At 38.2% G+C, this 17,246-nt stretch overlaps 1 protein-coding gene across 3 annotated transcripts in view; it reads left to right on the top strand.

Moving 5' to 3' along the window:
- grik2 (glutamate receptor, ionotropic, kainate 2) overlaps nt 1–17,246 on the top strand; it is a 137,934-nt gene that overhangs the window by 88,540 nt on the left and 32,148 nt on the right. For all 3 annotated transcript variants that reach the window (XM_027149716.2, XM_047811863.1, XM_027149717.2), the window contains exons 11-13: nt 5,270–5,476; nt 7,338–7,561; nt 14,287–14,405. In XM_027149716.2, the coding sequence (XP_027005517.1) occupies nt 5,270–5,476; nt 7,338–7,561; nt 14,287–14,405 (550 nt within the window). The remainder of the gene's footprint in view (nt 1–5,269; nt 5,477–7,337; nt 7,562–14,286; nt 14,406–17,246) is intronic.

Here is a 17,246-nt window from a genome sequence, read left to right as displayed (position 1 = left end):
TTTAATTCTAACTGCAAGAGGGCTATCGACGAGCAACACACACAGGCGTGCTGGCGCATGATAAGTGAACCTAAACTAAATGTTTTAAAATGGCTCAAATGAACCATTATAATTTCCCTTTATTTAGACACAAAATCCATTTTGTGACATCTGTTTTTGGAGGTCACTGGATTCTAACATTCACAAGCACCTCTGTTGCTTCCTGCATTCCTTGTAGGTCAGGAAAAACATGTACGAGAAAGACAAATTGAAAAGAACAAAATTTACTTGATGAAATAGCAGAGAGTCATGTACAATATTTTGTATGTGTAGAATTGAATATGTGCCTGCTCAGACAAGGATCAGAAAAAGAGCAAGCAAACAATTTTTTTCTGATCTTCATCTGTGTAGATTTGGTGAGCCATTATAGAAACACATTCCTGTTCTTTGATGACAGGTTGCTATTGTAGCCCGTCATCAATGGATTTGCATTCTTAGATGCTTTTCTTCTCACCACAGTTGTAAAGAGTGTTTGTTTGAGTTACTATACTGTAGCCTACCTGTTAGCAGAAACCGGTCTGTCTATTGTCCTCTGAAATTCGCTTCAATGAGGCATTTCCAACCAGAGAACCGTTGCTCACTGTTTATTTTTCGTAGATGACTTTTTACACCATTTTGTGTAATCTTATGAAATTAGCAGTTTTTGAAATACTCAATCCAGCACATATGGCACCGACAGCTATACCTTTGTGAAAGTCATTGAGATCATTCTGATTTTTTAGAAGCCTTTATTTTTGTCACATATACATTACAGCACACTCGTTCTTTGCATATCCCAGGTTTGGAATTTGGGGTCAGAGCGCAGGGTCAGCCATGATACAGCGCCCCTGGAGCAGACAGGGTTAAGGACCTTGCTCAGGGGCCCAACAGTGGCACCTCAGCATTGCTGGTGCTGGGGCTTGAACCCAGATCCTCCGATCAACAACCCAGAGCCCTAATGTTAAGCTCTTGTATATATATGTATATGATGGTATGCAAGGCACTGCTGCCAGGTGATTGGCTGAGAGGATTCCAGCATGGATGTATAGTATACGTGTTCATTTTAAAGTGACCGAAGTGGCTGTGTTCAACATGCTAGCCCTATGTCTGAACACAAAGAATATATAATATTACAGATGGGTTGAAATGATAAAGAATTGTAAAGTAAGCCTCTCATTACCACTGAGTTATTTTGGTCAACACTTACAGTACATATGAGAATATTCATTATTTTAAAACAGCCATGTATAATGTGTTCAATGGATCCTGGCTTAAGGCTAAAGTGTAGAAATAGCATGAGAAATGACAAGTTTTGTGAAGGTCCTTCTGGCACTCTTGAATACTTCAAATTGGAATCTTTCTCCTTCTACAGTATTTCTATTTTTAGCTCTACACTCACAATCAGTTTTGCAATGTACGCAACAACTTAAAGCTTTGTCGGATATACTGCTGATATAAACCCTCTGTCGTTTTGAACATTAAACACAGAGACACACAGTTGTTTAATGACTTTCCTTAACTACTACTCAAATCTGCATTCACACACTGTCCTCTTCTTTCTGCCAGCTTACAATTCGCAAACACATCCTTGCAGTACAGTACATGTATAAATATGAGAAAGAGGGATATTTCAAAAAGAATATTTCAGCCTGCATCTCTTGGTTGTTTGAAATTCTCTCTGAAGGGTTTGAGTTATTCAGGAGGCAATTGAGAGACAATCTACAGTCATATTTTCAGCGCTTATTTCAACTGCATGGTGAAGTGTCCTCCATGTTTTTAACACTGTGTGGCATTCTGAATGCCTTAAAAGAGAATGTTTCTCCCACCACACATTTCTGTTGCACTGACAGGTAGGCCTTCTTAATTCAACTCATTTCAACATTGGCAATTGAAATCGTGAATAGGAGACTATTTTTTTTTTTTTTTGGTTTGCCATTTTTTATTTATTTTTTAATAACTGCAGCAGCTACACACAATCAAGCTCAGTTCATGGTGCATTCTCTTTTCTGCTCCAGAGATGAGTCACTATATGATGTGTGCTTAAAAAAACCTTCGACCACAGTGATTTATTGCTGCTGCGCGTCTCACTCAGTGTCGTGAGACACACTCTTGACTGCGGCTTTGTTACCATGGTGATATACACACGTGCAAACAGAGCTTGCTGACACACAGAGCTCAGGCGGGACATTTGACAGTGCTTTAGGACATAGAAAATCATATCTGCTGCTGTATTAGAGACAAGATGCCCATGGGAATAGGAATAGGAAGCTAGCATTTATAAACAAAAGGCCATTTCGACTGCACCTTAAAGGCCCCCAAGTGAACTCTACGTTCAGCTCACAGCAAAGCTGCTATATAGAGAAAAAGGTTAATACCACCTCTACTTTAATAGAGAGGCCCTAGGTACATACTGCTAAAGAGCATAGTGGCACTGTGACCTCTCCAATAAATATGTGAATTTGCAGTAAATAATTACAATTAAAAACTGTAGTTTCATCCTCTAGCCACTAAAAATTCATAGAACTCACAAACATAAAGGTAATCACTGTATATCCTGGTGGATTAGCAGTAACCTTAGTTACAGCTTATATTCATCATTCATCATGTTGGTACTGTACAGTATCTACAGAGCTGTGTTTTATTGCATGCGAGTTTTACAGATTGTACACTTATACAGTAATATGGTACTGTATATATCCTCCACAGCCTTGTGGAATTCTCAGCAGTGCTGGTTGCTATTCATATCACAGGTTTATGTTAACAGCCCCATTTAAACACATCATTTAATACGCAATAGTAACAACTCATTCACAGCGATGTGTATGGCAGATGCTCGACATTATCTTAGATTAATAATAAAGATATTATACACATATTGCTTTTTGCACAAAAAAGATATTTCTATAAACAACATTAATAATTAGAAATAGAGTCTGATGTGTAGCTGCTTTGTAAAGTAAACAACAATCCTTGTTTGTCATAGTCATAGTTGTCTTTTTTAATATTTTATAGCTGGTGTAATGTAACTTTATTTACTGCAACATTAACTGTAACAAAAACTCCAAAAACCAGATGTTTCTTTCTTTAGTTAGTAAATAAAAGAGCTTAATTTTGATGTTAGGGTCATGCTTGGACATTCTCTGCTGGAACATTAGGGGGCATCTCAGCAGTGTGTCGTGATTTTGTTTGTGTTGTTTTCACGTGTCTGTTTTCCCACCTGTTCTCACCTGACCCTAATTACCCTGCCTATTTATTCCCACTGCATGTTGCTTCGTGCAGTCCTCCTCACTGGTTAGTCTTTGTTTCGGGTTTGCTTTATTACTGTTTACCGTGTCATGTAATAAATTGTTCATGTTTTTCCACCATTCACGTTTTATATTATTTGTTGATAAATTGTATTTTTTGACATTTCTGACATTTGAGGCTTAATGTGGAGTAGAATTTTCTTCTGTAGTTAAGATTTATAAAGCAAAGAATATATATATATATATATATATATATATATATATATATATATATATATATATATATATATATATATATATATAAATATATATATATTAGTAATATCAGACAAAACAGAAAATAAATAATTCAGATTATTTCCCCCTTTTCATCTGATTTCAACATAATTTGAATCTAATCATAACATCAAATTCTAATAAAAACATAGGAGGCCAAAGATTGCACCGACTTTCAGTGTATCGGTTCTGTTGTACAGTACAATACCTGAAACAGGTAATTTTGTGTTTAGGGATCAGTTCTAACCACCTGTTGTGTAACATGAATACAATACTGAGCAGTCGCATGTAAAGGGGCTGTATAATCTTGTAACACAGCTCACTGGATCAAGAAATGTTCAGTTTGGCTTCAATCAGTAGCATTTCTCCCTGAAAAGTTGCTAACCACCAGCTTATCTGGTGTCTCCATGATCTAAGTAAAAGATATCTCAATGTGCTGTAAAGATATCTCACTGTGCTGTATGCAAAAGTGGGAAGCAGAAGCGAGAGATGCTGTGCATTCATATTTGCAAATAATAAGTTCAGCTCTGCGATAGTTACTCATCATTGGATCGTCTTGGCTGTGGATATGTGGGAGCTGGGAGGGGTGAGAGCGGATGAATGCTTATCTCTCGTTTGACACGTTCCACTGGCACGACACACATCCCTGGAGCGTCACACTGGGGGTGAAGGACTGCTTGCAGAGGCATCTGATAGCGTAAGCTAAATGCCTGCAGTCTCACTGGGAAATGTCGAATGCAATCCAAAACAGTTGGATTCACTGCAGTTATAAAAGAAACATGACCTGAGCGCTAATGGCTGAAGTGTATACATTTTTAATCATTCTTATGTAGCACAACACATTTTCTTCCATTTCAGAAAAGTCTCATGAACTTACAGGTGAAATTAACAAAGTGGTTTATAGACGCATCACATGATATTCCACACATGTCATATTTGTACATGATTCATTCATATTTAGATTGAAGTTTTGTTCCTGATTCATTCCTGAATTTCCACATGGAATTTTCTTACACCAGTTTACTTTATTTCATGTTGAATTTTTTAGATGTGGGGTGAATTTCTTTCAGGTTCACATTTAGTTGAGTTCACACATAAAATTCCAGAGAATAATGTACCATCACATATGATAACATGTTATTCAAATAATCACATACGTAAAAAGCTTATGATGAAGTACGACTTTTCTTTCTGAGTTGATGAATAAGGAGGGAGAGAGAGAGAGAGAGAGAGAGAGAGAGAGAGAGAGAGAGAGAGAGAGAGAGAGAGAGAGAGAAATGATCCGTACCTTTTGCACTTCACCACAGTATCCGCACATCTTCTCTTATTTTGAAAGCATCTGCTAGGAGTAGACAGAACAGCTCTAAGGTACATCTCTGGTCCTCATTGGGAAGTGAGGCTAACAGTGGGTGGATTATTTATCATTATGGCCATCCTGTTATTTTTCTACTAATACAGAGAGTGTGCAGCTGTGTGTGTGTGTGTGTGTGTGTGTGTGTGTGTGTGTGTGTGTGTGTGTGTGTGTGTGTGTGTGTGTGTGTGTGTGTGTGTGTGTGTGTGTGTGTGTGTGTATATGAACATGTGTGTGCATCTCCTTTAATAGCAGTGGGGTTCCAACCCTTCTGTTCTAGTGTAAGTTCATGCAAACAAACCTCAAAGCCCTGTCAGACACACATCAGCCTCTTCTCTCACATGGTGAGTGAAGCTCAGAGCTGCCTCTCACTATGCAGGAGGAGCCCTATGTGATGTTCAAGAAGTCAGACAAGCCTCTGCATGGTAACGATCGTTTCGAAGGATTCTGCATCGACCTGCTGCGGGAGCTCGCCAACATCCTGGGCTTTGTCTATGAAGTGCGTCTGGTGGAGGACGGAAAGTACGGAGCGCAGGAGGAGAGCACGGGCCAGTGGAACGGTCTGGTGCGCGAGCTCATTGACCATGTGAGTTTTATCCTTTGTTCAACACGCAGCAGACACTTATTGACTTATCAAATTGCAAGACTATAGTAACTGTTTAGGAAATACCGAATCTACTGCCTTTAATGATTGTGCATGAATTGTATGTAAAATATAAGTGGAGTTGTGGATGTAGAAATGGGAGAAACACTTGCACTGGCTGCAGACAGCATACAAAGTGAAGCTTCTGGCATTATTTTCCACCGTAGAGCTACACACAGGCATGCACACACACACACACGCACGCACACACACACACACACACACACACACACACACACACACACACACACACACACACACACACACACACACACACACACACATAATAAGACCCAGATAAAAAAAGGAGCTCTACACAGGCAGAAAAATAACAGTCTTTGCACACCCAATATCCAACAGCTGACCCCATTACCGGCACACACCAGTCTTTCTGCTCATCTCATTGCATCTCAAGCAATCAAACAATTCTTTTTGACAGCTGATCTATTGATCACGTACTTACTGCATGAAAACACAAAAGACAAAAAAGGGAAGATGATCTGTTTCCCTTTATTTCCCCCTTTCCATTTTTATCCAAAGACTTTTTAAAACCATTTTTTTTTCACATATCTGCACGTCAAACGTCATAACTAACAGTCTAGGAGGGGTTGAAGTGGGCTTCTTGCCCGTGCGCTTCCTCTCCCTAGATAAGAGTATGACAGATTCTAACTGGCCCAGACAGGCTTCCAGCAGTCTGCAGTCTGCAATTTCAGAGAAACAGAAAATGCATTGAAGTGTGGGATATTAAAAATATCCCATCAAAAGGAGTGATTGAAAAACAAGAGGTAGGAAAAAAGAAGGGAGACAGCTACCTGATTACACTTTGCATTAATTTACCTCCCATGGGAACAATTACAGACAATCTAATTTACATTACACAGCCTAATTTTGGCTAAAAATATAATGATCTGTATAGTAAAAGAAATGTTGTTTGTTATTTGTTGTTGGAACTCATGTCATTTTGAATAATGTATGTCAGTTTAGTTTTGAGTTAGCCAAACGTTATCTATCTATCTATCTATCTATCTATCTATCTATCTATCTATCTATCTATCTATCTATCTATCTATCTATCTATCTATCTATCTATCTATCTATCTATCTATCTATCTATCTATCTATCTATTTATTTATTTACCTATAAAATACAAGGTGTCCCATAAGCTTATCATAAGAGGGCCAATAAAAACTAAAACAAAATCCTTTAATAACAGAACTGGCTTTGAATTCCTATGAACGGGATTATTTTGATCCATTTTTCTTTGTGTCTTTTAAAAAAAAAAAAGAAGAAATCTCTATGATATCCCCACGACTTATGACTTATGTGACACTATATAGATTAATAAATACCAGCAGTGTAGAATTTCAGCACTCGACATTGGATGGAGATAAAAATTATCAGCTTAATTACTGCATTATGAATACAATGAAAATAGTGTTCAGTTCTGCACAAACGTTAATCACAAAACAGCCTAATATTTGTACCCATGTGGTGTTTAATATTACAGTTTAAACATGAGAGACACTGTTTATTTTTTTGCCATGAAGATCTGTGTATGCTGAACACTTTCACTAACTGCTGAGCCAGTAGCAGCTAAATCAAGCTGTGGAGAGAATAGACTGAGAAAGAAAAAGAACAGGAAGGAGGGAGGAGGGAGGGTTGGCTTTAAATTTAATCTTAAGTGCTATGGGACAGTTGGTGGAGTGTAAAGGTCCTGTTTTCTTAATTTGATTGCCTCTAAATACTTCCTCTTGCCCTGATGGACTGCATATCACTCTTCTGCCATGTCTTTTCTATTGACAGAAAGCTGATCTTGCAGTGGCTCCCCTAGCCATCACCTACGTGCGGGAGAAAGTCATCGATTTCTCCAAGCCATTCATGACACTGGGGATAAGTATTCTGTACCGCAAGCCCAACGGCACCAACCCGGGGGTGTTCTCCTTCCTCAACCCTCTCTCCCCTGACATCTGGATGTATATTCTGCTGGCTTACTTGGGTGTCAGTTGTGTGCTGTTTGTCATAGCCAGGTAACATGTCAGTTCTGCCGGTCTCAGCCACACATGCAGACATAACCCTACATTTTAACTTCATTCCATTAATAGACTAATCTATGACTAAAAGCATCTTCCCTTGATCTATTGCTTTTACATTTTAAGCTTAAAACCCCACTCACTTTAGATATAGCTTTACTTCACTGCCCTTGGCTGGCGATGAAAGAAAATGTTCAAATGCTGAAAGAACATTCTTCCAATGTTCACACTGATATGCACTATAAGAAGAGGCCAAATCCACAGGGAGGAGTCTCCTCTGACAGAGCACAAGAGGAAGAAATCCGGCTACTGTGAATAGCACAAAAGAGAGAGGTGACTCCTCTGACCCAGACTGAGAGAGAGAGTGAGCCGAGTCCTTTTTTGGACAGTACACTGGGGGATGTTAAACGAATCCTCCACTTTCTCATTCTATTTATAACGACAAGCTGCCGCCCCTGTAATGCTTAGCAGCCAAAGCTCAATAGCACAAATCACACAAGAAAACATGTGCAATCAAAAAAAAGTGTGTATGAATGCAAGCGAGAGAGAGAGAGAGAGAGAGAGAGAGAGAGAGAGAGAGAGAGAGAGAGAGAGAGAGAGAGAGAGAGAATGGGAATACTTGAGTGTACAGTAGGTGTGAGTTCGAGTGTTTGGCATTTCCTGGTGTGAATGGCAACCTCCCTCATCCCTCGCCGTTTCCTAGTGTCTCCAGCTTTTGTTTGCTTTTCTCTTTGGATGTTTCCACACTCTGCTTCAAATGTCTTTGGCCACGTCCTTTGTGATTACTGGAATGCATGTGTATTTCAAGCTGATAATCTTCACTCTCATGTTTCTGTGCTTGTATCCTAACATACCGGAAATATGAACAGATAAACAGAACAGAAATGGGAAACTCTTATGATATTAAGAAACAAGCCTCGATAACTACTCAGGTGTATTAAACAGACATTGGTGTAATTGTGCATGCTGTCAAATATAGTTTTAACAAAGATTAAAGAAAATTCCAGGTTTATGGGTTAAGTACGTTTTTCCTCTTTTAACAAAGCCATTATATGAGACAACTCGAACACCTTCATGATAATATAATGCAGAAAGCCTATCGAATGCTATCATTCCCAGCTTGGCACTAGAGGCATCCAGATATATCAGCAGAAATACTCTTCTTCAAAGCGGCGCTCAAATATAACTTCTATTGTAAAAGTATACTCAAACGGAAATGATGGAATGATGAGAGGAAATTTGGTAGCACTTTCTTTGAAGCTCACAATAAAAAAAATCATTAGAACTGTAATAAGAATTATTTCTAGGACATGAATGATTTTTAGTGAGCATTCCTATAGAACATGCCCTCTTAAGTTCTTATAATGTGCTGTATAATGCCTTGATAACTTATAATCTTGCACCACAGCTCTTACTATACATTATAATGGTGTATTGCACAAGCTTTATGTGAATAAAGTATTGACCTGTGAAATTCATGTTTAGAAAAAGAAAAGAAAAAAAAAAAACATTTACGTAGTGACATTATATGCTTTATCTTTGTAATGTAATTTGGAAACACTTCATTCTGGATTTCTTACAAAAAACACATATAGAAAACTAGAAAAAAGGGTTTAGGACACATTAATAGGATCCATAAAATGCTTTCAAACAATCATAATCGACTTATAGATTTTGAACTATAAAAACATGATACACATATGTATGAATATGAGTTTCACAGAATGTCTTACTGATTAATTTTTTCACCTAAACAACTAGAAGTAACAGATGTGTGAGATTAGAAAAAACCCAAACCTGTCTGAAACACTGTGTAACATGGCACACAAAACATATTTCTTCATATTTGCTTGTGGTCATCATTTGAAACATGGTGGAGAAAAACCAAATGAAAAAGCTTCAAGTTAACTCTAAAACTTTTGGGGTGGCTCAGTCATGCTCAGGTAGCCCAGGAGTTTTATGGTTAATGCACTTGTGTTTTTTAAATGTTACTGGCGATATGATCACATACAAGGATTACAAGCTACAACTGTCATCTAAGTTGGTTCAGAATATGCACCCATCACCATTACTGATTTAATTTTTTGCTGGGTAAGTCAAAGCAGGTAATTTTTTCCACATTGCTTTACACTCGTTTGAGAAATGCCAAGCTTAGGCACGTTAGTAAATAGCATGTTAATCTAGCCGCAAAATCATTATAGTTTTCACTAAACCTTAACACAAGAATGCGGGTTTATTGTATGTGTCTGTGTGTACACATTTATTTGTGTGCATGTATTACTGCTTTTTGTGTATGAGCTGTAAATATGGTGTGTGTGTGTGTGTGTGTGTGTGTGTGTGTGTGTGTGTGTGTGTGTGTGTGTGTGTGTGAGAGAGAGAGAGAGAGAGAGAGAGAGAGAGAGAGAGAGAGAGAGAGAGAGAGAGAGAGAGAGAGAGAGAGAGAGAGAAATAACAGGTTGACATAATGAGGCCTGGTTGAGGGTTTCCCAACACTTTATGCTCACCATAAGGTATTTAGAACGTATCCTTTTGGGTGCAGTCTGAAAATCAGATATGTACTGTACCTACTCAACATGATGCTTTTTTCATAAAACCAGATTCTTTCATTGGTTCTGCTGTTGTTGTTTCCTCTTCTCACAAAGTTCCCCCTTTATTTCTATGTTACTCAGGGGATGAAACAGCTGAGTAAGTCTAACATGAATTTATCAAAGAGATAAGCCCCCTCGCTCTTGCCCTTTTAACCCAAACAAGTATTAGTTTGAGACTGTGAACGAGCACCAAAGGCAATATATACTTATGTCAAAATGCTGCACATCCTTTCTCACTTTGTCTCCCCAAAGAAACTGCGCATGATGTGTCAGTCTCATCAATAGCAAACTCATCACCAAATGGAGCAGTGCATTAATAAAAGCTACCCAGCTGGATACAGGAAATATAGTTTGATTTAGAAAGAAACTGTTGAAGCCGCACACAAAGTCTTGAATGCACAAACAGTTACGTCTGACTATGTTCTCGGCTGGGTTCACTTTGCTATTACAGTTGCTGCAGTGCAAACATCTCAAGCATAAGAAACAAAAGTGTGAATGCTTGGCTGGAAGAGTAATGTCCTCTGCTGAGCTGCTGCAGGCCCTTATCAGATCGCCTTCATGTCCAGGTGGAATATGCTATAAAACAGCTTGCAGTAGAAGGGATTTAACCAATCAAAACAGAAGGCACTGGGGACGCTAAACACAGGGCAACAAATGAACGTTTTAACAGAAGATTAACGCTCCACCAGAAAAGTAATGGCGACGTTGTAGAAATATTTAGGCTGATGCCAGATTGGATGAATCTTTCTTATATAGTGCACTATGTAAGCAGTGATATATTTATTAAGAGTATAGCATTAGTTGGAATTAACAGATAGTGTGATGAATACATATACAAATAAGGGGTTTAATTTTGGTGGAATGTTTGCCTATAAGACATCAGAAAATCGAGCTAGTGGGAGATTTATGGTCTGAATCTCATGGTTGAAGAACTGTCAGAGACCATACTGTCACAGATCATACTGACTGCTGAATGTTTCTACCTCTAGCATTATATCACAGTGTTTCTTACCATTTTTGAGGGCATAGAATAAACATTAATAACATCAACGACAACAAACTTTTTAAGTTTGAGTTACACCCACTTTGGGTTCTGAATACAGGTAGATACTTGAAGTGGTAAATAAAATAGAGATAGTAGGCATGGTATACTATATAGGCTGTGTAGAGTCACTTTTAGCTATAGAGAGCAATACTAACTTGAGTGACGGTGATGTGGTTAGATTTGGTTTGGTTGATTTTATGATGTATAAGTATTATACCAACCTATAATCTTTATTCGTTCATCTTCAACTGCTTTAACTTTCTCATTATTGAGGCTGAGCCAAAGTCCAGTTGTCCAGTATACTGGAACAGTTGTCCATATTACCTTATCATAAAATTCATATTCAAAATTCATGTAAAATGTTATTTATTTTCAAGTGTGAAAGCATATAAGCAAAAAGCAATGATTCTTCTATTAGCTATTATTATAATACATATTTAGGATCTCCTAGATTCCTCTCTTTAACAATTGAAATAATATCCATAAAGAATAAATTGATAATGACAGGTCCATTTATCCTCAAATAATAAATATATTTATTTCTTACCAGGAAAAGCGCCAATAACCCTTTCTAATTACTTTGCATGCATGCACTCTCTGTGTGTATTCTTAGTGTTGGAATTTTAAATTGCTAAAGCAAAATGACTGTTTTTATGTTTGTTCAATCCTTGATCCCATGAAAGCAAGGTAAGCTACTAGAGGTTCTATGCATATCAAGCTGTCAGTCTTTGAAAGCTGTTTTAGCACATTGATTACTGCGGATTACTGAAGTCTTTGAACCAAGGTCATCCTTATTAAAATGTATAAATACAGCACATTAGTATTGCTGCATTTTTTGAGTAGGACTGAATGATTATGTTGGATTAAATAACAGAACTTCAGCAGTATTCTCCTGTTCAGTTTCTTCATGTAACAGACTTGTGTCACTCTTCCTGCCCTGCTATGAACATAAACAACTGTGTGATCAGACCAATTCTTAGAAAAAGATAAAAATGCCTAGCATTGTTACCACCCAGCTGTGCACATGTTTCCTCATTCATGGCTTATCTCTCCAGATTGACCTTGCTCAAAGTTTTTCCCTCTGAGGCTCAGATGACCTGAGATTACAGAAGGTCAGCGTAATTGGAACAGAGTGACAGCTAAATGGGCTTCGTTTCATGGGCAGGCTAAACTGCTAAACTCCATCGCTCTCAGATGCAGGCTGCATAGGTGTATCCTGCCATCTGCAGATAACAGACTCACCCATTCTTTCTGAACACCCCCTTTGGAGCGGAAGAGGGAGTCTGTAGAGCATTCCGATATATTGGAAAGGTCACAATCCATTTGCAAGTTGACAAACAAGCAAATCTACTGTGAACAACAAAAGCACACAGTTTCATTTAACCTCAAAGATTCCTTTAAACACAGAAAATCACACATGGGGTCACATAGCATATCAATAGATTTTATTTAAAGAATAAAACATGACAGGAACTGTTATAAGTAAATAATGAAAGACTAAAGCAGCTATTTATATTAATTAGTTTAAGAATGCTATGTCAAACAGGTTATTGTCACATTAGTGTTACTGAGCAACTGCAAAACAAGATACACGTTAGCTGTTATAGCAGTTATAAAGATATAAAGAGTCCGTCCCTCACAAGCACCTCAATCAACAACTACAAAAAAAAACAAAAACTGGAAAGTGCAAACTTCTCTAACCTGAAGAAACTCCCATGATTGAAAACTTCCTACATGTTACAAAGTGCTGACACTTGCAACCCATTCCATCAATAATAAACAAAGGGTTGACACAAGTGGAAGGGAATAAATAGCAAGCCACTTTAGTAGTAAATCAAGCACAGGTAAAAACATCTGAGACTTGATCACATGACATTCACAATGAACAAAAATATCCAGCCCCAGTCCCATTATAATTTTTTTTCTTAAATAAAAGCACGTTTTTAAAAACCATTTTTTATTAGTTCCCAAGTTCCTAAGAATTAGCTGTCTAGTTGATAACATATTACAACAAGTTCATCAATATAAACGTTTTGAATCATTTGGATTCAATCAGCTGGGACTCCTGTTTAGCTGCTGTTCTAGGAAAGTAATCAACAATTTATGACCTGCTAGATTCAATAAATGCAGAACTCTGTGGTAGACAGTTAGTAAATATTGTTAATGTAGTTTAAGTAGAAATAATGATTAGTTAGAAACAACAACATCGTCAGTGGTCTTGAGCAAACTGTCCTTGGGATGAATGTATACTTTTATATACTACTACCCAAACTTGTGTTGTATTTATCATGGCAGACAAAAAAAAAAGACATTGTATCTGAACGTGGTCTTGATTGCTTACTCTTGAGCTTGTGATTACTTACTCTTGTCTTGCTCTCAGGCTCAAGATTCCTCCTAATTCTAGCACTCCAGCACAAACCAAATCAGGTCATGATGCTTAATTGTAGCCCAATCAACCTTTACTAATGCAATGTCACTTTTGTTTAACATGAATAAATGGGAACTCTTTGCTTTCTCTATGTGAAATGCGAAGAGAAAGAGGGAGTAGAGACCTGAGACGATGGGACAGACTCGTTTGATCTGCCACATTTTAATAAGCTTGTAAGATTATTGGGATTATTTGATTTTCATGTGGATAGAGTGATTCAGATGGCATCGATTAAATTACAGTGCCAACTGCTTTCGATGTGAGTGTGTCAACATGCACAATTCTCTGGGGAAATGAAGAGGAAGGGATTATGGTCAGACTGAATGGGCTGCTTATATTAATGTTTCACATCAAATTACAAGATCTGCAGCACAGTCCCTGCTTCATATGACTCTAATGTATTCTAAAGTACATCAAATTAATTTACATGTCATATATCTAACATTTAAGCCACCAGAACACTGAGCAGACTGATAATGATTAACCCTTAAAAGTATTTTTTTTTTTTAAATGAACAGTTAATGTGAAAGGCCAGTGTTGATACTAATCTGTGTCTCTTTCTTTATCTCTTTAGGAGGATCCTCCTTTGTTGAGTATTTTCTCTATGTTTTTTTTCTTTTTGACTAAGGAAAAAATTTGTGTTCTCTGTTGATTGCCACAGGTTTAGCCCCTACGAATGGTATAATCCCCATCCGTGCAACCCTGACTCGGACGTGGTGGAAAACAATTTCACCCTGCTAAATAGTTTCTGGTTCGGAGTTGGAGCTCTCATGCAGCAAGGTAGACGCCTCTGCCTGCCCACCCTAAGCACATGTCCCACTCTTTTGCTGGGGGTCCAACTTGCTCTTGTCAGGCCCACAACCCTGCATGGGTGCCTCTGTGCATGTAGCTAGATGCGGACTGGTTTCTGGTTCATGGTATTGAGGGACGGTTGTGTGAGTTAAAAGAAGTGGATGTGGATAGAGGAGCTAGATGCATCTACTTTATGCATGATTTCCTTTCATTGTCACTGTTTCCTAAGGTCCTGAGGCAGGTAAGTCTAACAGCTGTGTCATACAGTAGTTTGCTGGAGAGCAAGAGACAGCACCCTGTGTTTTAGCCTGACCCTGCCTGTGGTTGTGCTTCTTTTGACTAAAGCCTGATGCCACATCTTTTTCCATTACCAGAGGCCATAAAGTGAGATTGAAAAAGAAATAAAATGGTCCTGATCTAAAAAGTAAATGTGGTGATTTTGTTTGGCTATTACTTTACAAACAAACTACTGTACATGTCCTTTTCTTTTATTATAGAACATAATGTCTGTTTATTGGGAAACGTAACATTCTAGATCATAAAAGAGTAATGGGCTCTATGGCCAAGCAGCATGGGGTACACTCGCACTGCATTTGATCACTGGAACAAAGCACAGACAGGAAACTCTGTATTACTTTCTCATGAACATTTAAGATTTTATTCATGTCATAGGCAGCTCCCAGTGCATAATACATGCAGAAGCTATAGTATATGTATGTGTTAGATTTAAGGCAATCAATTATAAAAGACTTCACATACGGAAGGCAATCACATATCCCTAGTATATTTTGTGAGGGTGAGTGAAGTCTTTCATAGCTGGTAATTAAATCATCCAGCAAGTAACATAGCTAGATAGCAATGTTGACTTATTTCTTTTTATAAGCAGACCTGCTAGCTGAGCTATGAATTATAGGTGTAGGCACTAGATTTGTGAATCTGAGCAACTCATAATTCTTGGTCCATAAATCTACAGAATTTCACCAGTATAGATCGATTTAATGTTATGTGGCTCTATTTTCTCTTCATGCTTAATCTTTATTCTGTTAACATCTAAAATATATATTTTTCAGTTTGGACATGTTGCCAATTGACAAGTGCTAGGTCTGTGCTTATCATGCAGGAGATGAGAGTGATGTATTTGCTTGGCATATGGAAGGCTACACTGAGCAGCAGAAATTCTGACCTTGCGCATGAGAAACAAAAATTGGAAAATTGTCGACCGGCAAATTGTCACCTACCATATAGAAAGACTTTAAAGAAAGTAAATGACCTTTTGAACATTGAGGTTCCATACAGAATTGTACTTTCCTTATAATAGTAGCATGAAATGTCGGTTACACTGGAAACATTCTGATGTATGGTAATACCTGATAATGATTTATAAAGAACCTTGATGAGCTGTGACAAAAGATACCTTGAGGGTAATGATAATTTAATGAGGTCATTTATTGACACTTAAAATAGCATTGTGCATGCGTTAGAGGACATGTGTGTGTGTGTGTGTGTGTGTGTGTGTGTGTGTGTGTGTGTGTGTGTGTGTGTGTGTGTGTGTGTGCTGCATCAGATGATGTGGTGTCAGGCTGAAGAGCAAGGTCAAGGCTTAACACTTTGTGTTGCTCTGCATGAACATCTCCATACTGAGTGAGTAGCCCTACACTGTAGAGAGGCTCCCCTGCCCGCGGCTTGCCAGCCCCCAGAAAACTGTGGGATGAGGTGTTTGGACATGACGTTACCTTGGGTACATGACAGTCAGCCCCAACCAGGTTATTTCTAGGTCAGGCCTGAATGTGGCCTGTTAGGATCAGAGTAGCCCAGTCCAGTGGGGCAAGGACAAAAAGAAATTTGACCCCTTTCTCTGACCTGTGGGTCCCTGTATGTGTCTCTTGTGTCTGTTCTTTTTATGTGACTGTCTGTTTGTCTGAGCCATTTTGCCAGTAAGCAGTGTGGACTGCAGGGCACCTTTTAAAAGGTGATGATGTGATTTGCTGGACCGTGTCTAACTGTGCACTGACCTGGGTAAATGTGTTGGATATTGTGTATAATTGTATAGTGTGTATAGTTGTATAGTGGCGTGTGCTGATAATCAGTTAGAACATATACCATGATAGTATATTCGCTTAGAGGTTATCAGAAACACTTCAAATTACAATCACTGATCATGTGTTAACCCTGTGTTAAAGGCACCAGCATACGTGTCCTTCCTAGATGAATATAATAAAATCTGATAAAAGTTATATCAACACATGCCTACAAATCCAGAGAGGCAATTACTTATTATTCTTATTCGTATTAGTATTGACATTAGTATTTGTCCAGTTGTTTCACAATCATGAGTCAGTTTCCTTTAAGGAGCAGTGAGATCACAGCTAAATAGTAACTGAGTAAGTGTGTAATTCAGCATGCAGACACAATGTGGGCGGAGGTCTGGACCTGGATTCGCTGTCATGTCCAAACTCTGGGCTTGAATGGTCTGTGAGAAAGTTCGAGTGGGGCCTGATTGAATCACAGACATAGCTCAGCCCTGATTCACAGGAAGCACATCTTTCACACAGTCCATTACGTATTGACTTTACTGAATGCACAAAACCTAAGCTTACGGTTGCGTCTTAATGCTTGAGAATAAGCACTCTCTTACCTTTCCTACCCTTCCACTATAAAAACCTCTTCTTTCCCTTTCCTAACCCTCTTTTGACATATCCCCACTTCCCATGCATGCAAGTTTAAAAAAAAAACAATGAGGCAATGAAGTGAATCGATGAAAATAGCATTTCATTTAATCTTTATATTAGCCTTGTCATTCCTCAAGAATAACATTTTAGAATATAAAGG

This window comes from Tachysurus fulvidraco, chromosome 3 (assembly GCF_022655615.1).
Source record: "Tachysurus fulvidraco isolate hzauxx_2018 chromosome 3, HZAU_PFXX_2.0, whole genome shotgun sequence".
Lineage (NCBI taxonomy): Eukaryota > Metazoa > Chordata > Actinopteri > Siluriformes > Bagridae > Tachysurus > Tachysurus fulvidraco.
This window is presented reverse-complemented; position numbering and strand designations above follow the sequence as displayed.